Raw genomic sequence first — 11590 nt, forward strand, 5'->3', positions numbered from 1 at the left:
CATCAAATAATTAACGTTATTGAAGACCTGGTGGTTCCTGTAAGTGGGAAATTTGTCCTACATACTTCGGATTTATGTAGTAATTGCTAATGCAGTAAAATGTTTTATTGATCTTCTGATTGATAACTAAACTAAAAACAAAAACAGTTTCATTATTTTATTAAGCTTATTTCTTTGAAATCCACAGAGCAGAATAGAAAAGTGAATAAAGCCAAATTAACTTCTACATGAACTCATTACAAAAGGGGATGGGAAGTTAGCATTTCATTTGGGCTTTTTATTATTAAATACTCATAAGAGAGTGCAAAAATCTTTTACAAGATGGGCTAAAAAACATTAGCAAAGAAGTCAGTGTACATCAAGGAGAGACGTCGTCAGGATCACTCTAAGAGCACAATGGGTAATTATTAAACATGGGAGAAAAAAGTAAAGAGTAACAGAAAAACCTCTACAGAAAACTTCTTTACTTAAGACCATCAGGATATTCCACTAAGTTTTAGAGACAGAGACAAAAATACTTTTTATATTAAAAAAAAGAAACCCACCATATAAAACTACACTATAGGTGGAGGAAAAGAAACAACAAAATCTTATCCCATCTGTAAAGCATGGTGAAGGGAGCATCATGATTTTGGGGCTGCTCTGCTATGTCAAGGTCATGAGTGCTTTACGATCAATGATGATCAATTAATTCAGATTTATTGTGGCTTTGGCTGAAAGGGTTAGAACTGAATTATCATTTGCCTTTTTATTTATATGAGTGTTTCCTTCATTTTAAGACATTTTAAAGAAGAGGAAAGTGAAGGGCAATTAGTAAGAATTATTTTTTTTTCTCAACCTATTTCTTTTCTAGTCATTCCATCACGTTTGTTTGTTTCTATGCTAACCGTCACCTTCATGAAAGCTGTGAGTGAGTTTTTGTATGTCTCAGCTGATATCTTACAGCACTGTGGAGCTCGTCGAGCGCAGTAATACACAGCTGTGTCTTCAGTCTGCAGATTCTCTCCTCGTAGGGTTATTGTGTTGCTGGATGTTTCTCGAGAGACACTGAACTTGTTTTTCAGTGAATCTTTAGCACGTGTGTCTCCATCATAATAAATAAGATTGATCCATTCCAGAGTTTTTCCTGCAGGTTGTCGGATCCAAGCTGTTCCCCAGTGACTGCTGCTGTCAGTGATAGAAGCTCCAGAAACTCTACAGGTGATGATCAGAGTCTCTGCTGGTCTGATGAGCACTGAGTCTGGCTGGATGAGCTCAGTAGCACAGAACACATCTGTGAAAAGAGAGAAGAAAAGCTTTGTATATTTTCACTAATAAACCAGATGAAGTCAAATCCAGCTTCAGTTCAAACACTCACACGAGGAAGCAGCCAGCAGCAGCAGCAGTGAAGCTGAAGTCAACATGATTGTGGAGCGTTTAGAGAGAGGAGAGCTGATGGAGAGAGAGAGATGCTGCTGATATCATGGGAGATTATGGTGATTTGCATATGAAGGAAAAAAGGGGGCTGTGCTGGATTCTTAGTTTTAACACAAGAAAACATTAAATAATATATTAAACAATAATTTACCAAATAATACTTTTACCTGATATTTAAAAATTATGAAAATTAGTGTTTATCATGATGAACTGAATCTTTAATATTATATGATATGCACAGTCTGCCCTCTAGAGGCAGAAATGGAGACTCCCTCCATTTATTAAACCATAATTAAACTGTGTGTAGAAAAGCCTGATGATGTTCAGTGAAGCTCAACTCAGACAAGGTTATCTCTGTGTTCCAACAGATGTTCAAGAAAACCTATTAAGAAAGTTTATAAGATTTTAAACAACAATTAAAAGCTATACAGTTTACTATTTTCTAGAAATTAAAGTACTTTAATGTTAAGATAATTTCCATGGTTTTCTGGCCTTTTCATTTAAGAGAAATCCCTAAAATATACAGCAATTACAAAGTTATATCAGAATATTATAAACACCTTGTTTTTACACTTATTGTCTTTTTTTATCAGCTGCACTGATCATATAGGATCATTTTGTATTTTTATAATTACAAACTGTAGTTCTGTATCTGTTTTTCTGTATAATTTATTATTGTGCTTTTACCCTGTTTTCAATATTCAGGACCGCACAGGATAGACCACCACAGATCAGATATTATTATTATTTGGGTGGATCATAGATTTTCAGTTTCTCTGTTTATTAGTTTTTATATTCAGCCTTTACCTTTTCTGATTTGGAGTTATAGTAAAAAAAAAGGGATTCTGTTTTCTTGTCTTTTGTCATGCTGATTTTTCTTTTAAGTATAATTACATTTAATTTCATATACCTAAAACAGACTACAAATTTCATTTTCACTTATTTCTAAATGTAAGACTTATTTATGGCTTGTTTTCTGTACATGAAAAGCAATGTGATGGACTTTCTATTGGAATGGGTAAGCCTGCATTGATTTGTCAACACTTGTTATTAGTAATGAAAAGCAACACTGATTAAAAGATTAACAATTTAAATATTTTATCAGTAAGTCTGATGTTTATATTAACAAAAATATCTTCAAACCATAGCACTTTTTTAATAAAATATTTTTATTGAATCAATATTTCCTATAAGAACAATATGAATATGTGTAGACAGAACTTAATACTGAGTAGATTTATTCTGTCATTAAATAACAAACAAAAAATATAGGGCTATTTTTCTACAGAAAAAAAGGTTAATGTAATTAAATGTAAATGTATCATGCAGAAGATATAAACTCATATGTTTTTCCACACTGGAGGGGTTTTTGTACAGCTCTGTAGATTCTCCTGTCACTGTGTCTCTCGGGCGCAGTAATACACAGCTGTGTCTTCAGTCTTCAGGCTGCTCATCTGCAGATAGACCTGATCCTTTCTGTTATCTCTGGAGATGGTGAATCTTCCCTGAACTGACTGAGAGTAATACTTTGACCCACTGTCTCCTCTAATGTCTGCCACCCATTCTAATCCTTTTCCAGCAGACTGTCTAATCCAGGCCATCCAGCTCCCATCAAAGTCTATACCAGACCATGTGCAGGTGAGAGTATGAGATCCTCCAGGTGTAATGATCACTGCTTCAGACTGTATCAGAGTTTGACTCCAACATCCTAAACATGAGAGGAAAAGAAGGAATGAACAGAAGAACATAAGAGTGAATTCAGAATAAAAACATTCAGTAGAAAATCAGCCAATCAGGATCTTACTTGTAGCGAGAGACAATAATATAAAACTGCAGAACATCTTCACTTCCATTCTCCAGACAGCAGAGTGATGTTTATCCAGCAGAAGATCAGAAACACTGAGTGATGACTGACAATAAGAAGCTGCTAGAGGACAGGAAATTTGCATAAGCTTTTATTCTGAATTATTCTTATCATTAGCTCCACCCCCTTCTTCTGATCTACTAGCACTGTATTATTACACATTACTTTAACTCAGACCAAGTAGGGTTTATCAGGAAATGTGTAGGATTAGTTTTACATATTCTGAGAAATTCGAATTAATTTTTAATAATTGTAATATTTATATTAGTTAAATTATTTGTGCTCGTTAATTTAAAGGACTGCTTTGAAACTCCAATAATAATTAATCATTACGATTGTAATTTTATATAAGACTAAACTTAATCCATCCTCTGAAAACCGGCTCTGAGAGAAAGAATCTTTTTCATGGTTGTGCTGTAAAGACTCTTTATTGTGAGTGAACGTTTTTTTCCCACTATTGAATTCAAAAGCAATTAAAGACCTTTATTTTTAATTCAGTAGAAAATTATATGACATCAAATAATTAACGTTATTGAAGGCCTGGTTGCCAGGAAGGCAAATCAGCGTCTCTACTTTCTCTGCAAGCTGAGAAGAGCTGGAGCCCCCACCCCCATCATGACCACCTTCTACAGAGGGGCCATCGAGAGCATCCTGACCAGCTGTTTCACCGTGTAAAACGGGGCCTGCACAGCATCCTGCCGCAGGACCCTCCAGCGCATCGTGAGAGCAGCTGAGAAGATCGTTGACACTTCTCTCCCCTCCCTTCAGGACTTGTATACATCCCGCCTCACACGGAAAGCCCTCCATCTGGCAGGAGATCCCTCCCTCCCACTACACAGATTCTTCAGCCTGCTGCCATCAGGGAGGAGACTGAGGAGTCTCGGGGCGAGGACCAGCAGACTGCGAGACAGCCCCATCCATCAGGCTGTGAGGATGCTGAACTCTCTTCCTGCTCTACCCCCCATCCCAATCCTGCCCCCAGCACACACTCACTCAGCACCCTGACCCCCCCCCCCCCCCCCCCCCCACCCACCAATACAGTACTGAAACTCTGTACTACAATACACAAAGTACTGGAACCTTTCCAATCGGACTTGCACTACACACCCAATACCTGAACTACTGATATACTTGCACTGTCAATACACACTTTCATTCCCCAAAAACTGTGAACTTTAAGAACTTTACGCACTCATTCACTTTACCAGCCTTAAGCTATATACCATATTTGCACTACTGTTTATACAGGTTCTATTTATACTGTCATTCCATCTCAATCACCATCATTATTGCACTATTGTCTTCCGTCTTATGTATGTCTATTGTCTTCTGTTGTATTGTACATATAGTGTCTCCCACTCTTTTATATTATATATCTTATTTATTTTTATTTCTATTTATATATCTTATTTCACCCCCACCACTACTGTACCTTGTTTCTGTCTCATGTATGTCTATTTGTGTCCCTGCTGTATTGTACACATAGTGTCTCCTATTCTCTCCTTTATTATATCTATTATCTGTACTTGCTGTAAAATTTGGGAAGGAGAGTAACATAATTTCAGTTCTCTGTATGTCCTGTACATATGCAGTAATATAATACAGGAAATTGACAAATCCTGCACCTAACAGCTGGGGTTATGCATAGGGCTCAGCCAGGATCTACTACTCACTCAACTAACAACAATAGCAAAACCACCACAATCTGATACTGGCTCGACAAGAATCCAGAAGCACAGCCTAACACTATGTTCATGGTCCATTGCCTCAACTGCCAAGTAACAGACCTACCAAAAAATAACCTATGAACAAACAGAATCCCTCCTTAATCTAAGCTCACTTCCTTTAACTATGGCAACAACACACTTACCTAAGCACAATCACACACAATAAATCACATTATAAGTTGCGTGAGCAGAACACAGCAACCACTACCATCTGATACTGGCTCGACAAGAATCCATAAGCATAGCGAACTATGTTCATGGTCCGTGCCTCAACTGCCAAGTACTCAGACGTCTACAAAAACTCATGAGACAAATTATTACAAGAGCAGGACCACACCAATCCCCTTCATCCAAACTCTAACACAAACTTCAGTGCAAGCTCTTCTCAGGGGTCATCAGGCAGGCACCTTCCTTCGTCAGTGTTTCGCTGAATTAGGCCCACGACACCTCCAGAAGGCTCAACAGTGAAGTCTGGCGTCCCAGACCCACCCCCCTCCAAGCTTGCTGTAGAAGCACAAACTCACTCCCTTCCCCACACAGCCTCAGCCCTTCTGAACCACAACCACTGACTAGATCTTTCAGCTACATCTGACAACTCCTTCACTACAGTCCTTAGCACACGACCTCTAATTCCGAATTCAGACAGCAGTCTTGTGGCAGACTTCGCAACAAAGCCTCTAGTACCGACCTCTACCGGTCTAATATACGCTTGCCACCCACGCTCTCTCACCTCAGCCACCAAGTCTGTATACTTCAGCCTTTTCCTTTCATAAGCTCCATCTACCTCGTCTTCAAACGGAACAGTCAGCTCTATAAAATACACTATCCGCTTACTTTCAGAGTACAACACTACATCCGGCCTCAAGGTTGTAACCAGAATGCACTCTGGGATCTGCAGTTTACTACCTACATCCACTAATAACTTCCAATCTCGTGCATTGGCCCACTTACCAGCAGTTTTCAAGCACTGTGCTGTTTCTCCACTATGCTGCCCCTCACGCACAAACGTGATTACCCTACTGCAACCTACCACGGGCATGTTATTAACTTCTAACCGTTTCTTATCAAGTGCACCTGCAAGAGATCTAAGTACCTGATTATGCCTCCATGTGCAGCGCCCCTGGGATAGACTCACCTTACATGCCGACAAAATGTGCTTCAGCGTGCCACTTCCTGCACATAGCTTACAACTTGGATCCTCACCCACCCACTGAGCAAGGTTTTGTGGCGTTGGCAGAACATCATATGTAGCTCCCAAAAGAAACTTTATACGGCCTGTATCCAATCCCCATAACTCTCGCCAGGTGATTCTCCGCTTCTCTACACTTTCCCATCTCATCCACTGCCCCAGTTTACTCTGCCCTGCTGCTTTTGCCCTCCTTGCTTCCTCCTCCTGCTCACGAATAAACCCTGTAACCATACGCCTTTTCTCAGGTGATGTGGCCTTGCCGAATGCTTTCCAAGAATCACCTAAACCTAATCCTGCCCTCCCATTTTGCACCTGCCCCACAACATCCCTGTGCTCCAGTGCCCTCCTTGCGGCTTGAGTAGCTTCTCGAGCATTCCACTTTCTCCCAGACCTAGTCACTGGTGCTGTTGCTTTAACCAGCCCGTCTTTTGACCCTAACAACTGCATTTCACGTCCTACCTTAGCACATTTGAACTCCTCAACCAAGCTTGTCAACGGCAGTTCCAGCATCCCTCTCCCACACCATGCAACACTACTAAGGCAACGCGGCACCCCCAACCATGTCCTTATAGCCTTGCTCATGACCCTTTCTAACCTCTCGACCTCAGAAATCGGAATATCATAAACTGTAAGTGGCCACCTTAGACGAGGCAACAAACCAAACTGCAGACACCACAATTTTAATTTACCTGGCAGAAAAGACTTATCAATTCTATTAATGGCCTCCACCATTTCTGTCCTCAACCCTTCCACCTGCTCTTTATCATTCAGTGCTGCAGTATACCACCTACCTAAACTCTTAACTGACTTTTCCAATATAGATGGTATGACTTCTCCCTCCATCATAAACCTTTCTTGTATCAATTTCCCTTTAACGATTGATACACTCCTAGACTTGCTCGGTTTAACTTTCATCCTAGCCAGCCTAAGATTATCATTTAACTTCCCTAGCAGTCGCCGGGTACATGGCACCGTGGTCGTTAATGTTGTCATATCGTCCATAAACCCCCTAACTGGTGGGAGCCGGGTGCCATCATGCAGCCTCTCCCCGCCTACGACCCACTTAGAAGCCCTAATAATCACCTCCATTGCCATCGTAAACGCTAGCGGTGAAATTGTACAACCTGCCATTATACCTATTTCCAGTCGTTGCCAAGATGTGACACACTCCCCTACACTAAAGCAAAACTGTATGTCTTCAAAATAGGCTTTAACTAACCTTGAAATCTCTTCTGGAACCCTAAAAAAATTGAATGCCTTCCACAACAATGCATGCGGTACCGAACCAAAAGCATTAGCCAGATCTAAAAACACCACATGTAGATCCTTTTTCTCGGCTCTTGCTGTTTGAATCTGATTGACTGAATCAGTATTGACAATAAAACTACTTGACTTGACTTCCTGTAAGAAAGAAATTGGTCCTGCAAACTCCGGATTTGTGTAGTAATTGCTAGTGCAGTAAAATGTTGTTTGATTGATCATCTGATGGATAAATCACGATAGACAAACACAATCTAACAAAACTAAAAACACAAACAGTGTTTTCTTTTATTGAGCTTATTGCTTAAAAATCCACAGAGCAGAATATAAAAGCAAATAAAGCCAAATTAACTTCTACATGAACTCATTACAAAAGGGGGGTCAATTAAGGTGATGAACAGTTAGCATTCTATTTGTGCTTTTCATTATTAAATACAAATAAGAGAGTGCAAAAATCCTTTACAAGATGTTCTAAAAAACATTAGCAAAGAAGTCAGTGTACATCAAGGAGAGACGTCGTCAGGATCACTCTAAGAGCACAATGGGTAATTATTAAACATGGGAGAAAAAACACAAAGGTAACAGAAATACATCTACAGAAAACTCTATAGATTCAAGTTTACTAAAGACCATCAGGATATTTCACTATGTTTTAGAGACAGAGACAAAAATACTTTTTTATATAAAAAAAGAAACCCACCATATAAAACTACACTATAGGTGGAGGAAAAGAAACAACAAAATCTTATCTCATCTGTAAAGCATGGTGAAGGGAGCATCATGATTTGGGGCTGCTCTGCTATGTCAAGGTCATGAGTGCTTTACGATCAATGATGATCAATTAATTGATCATATTAATTCTAGCTTTGGCTGAAAGGGTTAGAACTGAATTATCATTTGCCTTTTATTTATATGAGGGTTTTCTTCATTTTAAGACATTTTAAAGAAGAGGAAAGTGAAGGGCAATTAGTAAGAATTTTTTTTTTCTCAACCTATTTCTTTTCTACAGTCATTGCATCACGTTTGTTTGTTTCTATGCTAACCGTCACCTTCATGAAAGCTGTGAGTGAGTTTTTGTACGTCTCAGCTGATATCTTACAGCACTGTGGAGCTCGTCGAGCGCAGTAATACACAGCTGTGTCTTCAGTCTGCAGATTCTCTCCTCGTAGGGTTATTGTGTTGCTGGATGTTTCTCGAGAGACACTGAACTTGTTTTTCAGTGAATCTTTAGCGTGTATATCTTCATCATAAAAAATGGTGTTGATCCATTCCAGAGTTTTTCCTGCAGGTTGTCGGATCCAAGCTGTTCCCCAGTGACTGCTGCTGTCAGTGATAGAAGCTCCAGAAACTCTACAGGTGATGATCAGAGTCTCTGCTGGTCGGATGAGCACTGAGTCTGGCTGGATGAGCTCAGTAGCACAGAACACATCTGTGAAAAGAGAGAAGAAAAGCTTTGTATATTTTCACTAATAAACCAGATGAAGTCAAATCCAGCTTCAGTTCAAACACTCACACGAGGAAGCAGCCAGCAGCAGCAGCAGCAGCAGTGAAGCTGAAGTCAACATGATTGTGGAGCGTTTAGAGAGAGGAGAGCTGATGGAGAGAGAGGGAGATGCTGCTGATATCATGGGAGATAATGGTGATTTGCATATGAAGGAAAAAAAGGGGGCTGTGCTGCATTCTTAGTTTTAACACAGAAAAACATCAAATGATTTATTAAACAATAATGTACCAAATAATACTTTTACCACATATTTAAAAAATATGGAAATGAATGTTTATCATGATGAACTGAATCTTTAATATTATATGATATGCACAGGCTGCCCTCTAGAGGCAGAAATTGAGACTCTCTGCATTATTAAACCAGTGAAGAAGATCATGATATCTGTGTGTAGAAAAGCCTGATGAGGTTCAGTGGAGGTTCAGTGTCTATCTTTTACAACAGATCATACACAGATCATATCAGACAGAACGTGAAGGTCAAGAAAACATATTAAGAAAGTTGATAAGATTTTATACAACAGTTAAAAGCAGCAATATACAGGATCATTTTGTATTTTTATAATTACAGACTGTAGTTCTGTATCTGTTTATCTGTATAATTTATTATCGTTCTTTTACCCTGTTTTCAATATTCAGGACAGCACAGGATAGACCACCACAGATCAGATATTATTATTTGGGTGGATCATAGATTTTCAGTTTCTCTGTTTATTAGTTTTTATATTCTGCCTTTACCTTTTCTGATTTGGAGTTATAGTAAAAGAAGGTTTTTTTAAGTATAATTACATTCAATTTCATATAAAACAGACTACAAATTTCATTTTCACTTATTTCTAAATGTAAGACTTATTTATGGCTTGTTTTCTGTACATGAAAAGCAATGTGATGGACTTTCTATTGGAATGGATAAGCCTGCATTGATCTGTCAACACTTGTTATTAGTAATGAAAAGCAACACTGATTAAAGGATTAATAATTTAAATATTTTACCAGTAACTCTGATGTTTATTTTAACATATCTCTGAAAAAAATATATTCAAACCATAGCACTTTTTTAATAAAATATTTTTATTGAATTAATGTTTCCTATAAGAACAATATGGATATGTGTAGACAGAACTTAATACTGAGTAGATTTATTCTGTCATTAAATAACAAACAAAAATATAGGGCTATTTTTCTAAAGAAAAAAAGGTTAATGTGATTAAATGTAAATGTATCATGCAGAAGATATAAACTCATATGTTTTTCCACACTGGAGGGGTTTTTGTACAGCTCTGTAGATTCTTCTGTCACTGTGTCTCTCGAGCGCAGTAATACACAGCTGTGTCTTCAGTCTGCAGATTCTCTCCTCGTAGGGTTATTGTGTTGCTGGATGTTTCTCGAGAGACACTGAACTTGTTTTTCAGTGAATCTTTAGCGTATATATCTTCATCATAATAAATGGTGTTGATCCATTCCAGAGTTTTTCCTGCAGGTTGTCGGATCCAAGCTGTTCCAAAGTGACTGCTGCTGTCAGTGATAGAAGCTCCAGAAACTCTACAGGTGATGATCAGAGTCTCTGCTGGTCTGATGAGCACTGAGTCTGGCTGGATGAGCTCAGTAGCACAGAACACATCTGTGAAAAGAGAGAAGAAAAGCTTTGTATATTTTCACTAATAAACCAGATGAAGTCAAATCCAGCTTCAGTTCAAACACTCACACGAGGAAGCAGCCAGCAGCAGCAGCAGCAGCAGTGAAGCTGAAGTCAACATGATTGTGGAGCGTTTAGAGAGAGGAGAGCTGATGGAGAGAGAGGGAGATGCTGCTGATATCATGGGAGATAATGCTGATTTGCATATGAAGGAAAAAAGGGGGCTGTGCTGGATTCTTAGTTTTAACACAGAAAAACATAAAATGATTTATTAAACAATAATATACCAAATGATACTTTTACCAGATATTTAAAAAATATGGAAATTAATGTTTATCATGATGAACTGAATCTTTAATATTATATGATGTGCACAGGCTGCCCTCTAGAGGCAGAAATGGAGACTCTCTCTGCATTATTAAACCAGTGAAACAGATATAATGCTAACTGTGTGTAGAAAAGCCTGATGAGTTTCAGTGGAATCACCTCAGACAAGGTTTTCTCTGTGTAACAAGATTTAAAATTTTAAACAACAATTTAAAGAAATATGTATTTTAGCAATGAAAGTATTATAATTTTAAGAGAATTTCCATGGTTTTCTGGCCTTTTCATTTAAGACAAATCCTTAAAATATACAGTAATTACACAGTTATATCAGAATATTTTGACCACCTTATGTTTCTTTCTATATGATCAGCTGCACTGATCATATAGAATCATTTTGTAGTTCTATAATTACAGACTGTAGTTCTGTGTCTGTTTCTCTGCCTACTTTATTATTATCCTCCTTTCACCCAGTTCTTCATTGGGGAGCAGGGTGGTGGTGTGTTAGTTTTCTTTATTTTGTTTTCTATTTTATCTTAACCTTTTCTGATTTGGAGTTATAGTAACTTTGAGTTATAGTTTTCTTGTCTTTTCTCATGCTAATCGTTCTTACAGCATCACTATATTCAGGTCCATATCCTTAAAACAGACAACACACAATTAGAAATGCC

General features: G+C 38.3%; 2 gene segments (V, D, J or C); both read right to left on the reverse strand.

Moving 5' to 3' along the window:
* Positions 1–7959: 7959 nt before the first annotated feature.
* Positions 7960–9021, reverse strand: LOC111190160 (immunoglobulin heavy variable 4-61-like). The segment is given in 3 exon segments: positions 7960–7986; positions 8500–8885; positions 8970–9021. Coding segments are annotated over 3 exon segments (465 nt in total).
* Positions 9022–10254: 1233 nt separating this feature from the next.
* LOC125784492 (immunoglobulin heavy variable 4-39-like) lies at positions 10255–10716 on the reverse strand. The segment is given in 2 exon segments: positions 10255–10580; positions 10665–10716. Coding segments are annotated over 2 exon segments (378 nt in total).
* Positions 10717–11590: the final 874 nt, after the last annotated feature.

The sequence above is a fragment of the Astyanax mexicanus genome, chromosome 19 (genome assembly GCF_023375975.1).
Source record: "Astyanax mexicanus isolate ESR-SI-001 chromosome 19, AstMex3_surface, whole genome shotgun sequence".
Classification (NCBI taxonomy): Eukaryota; Metazoa; Chordata; class Actinopteri; order Characiformes; family Acestrorhamphidae; genus Astyanax; species Astyanax mexicanus.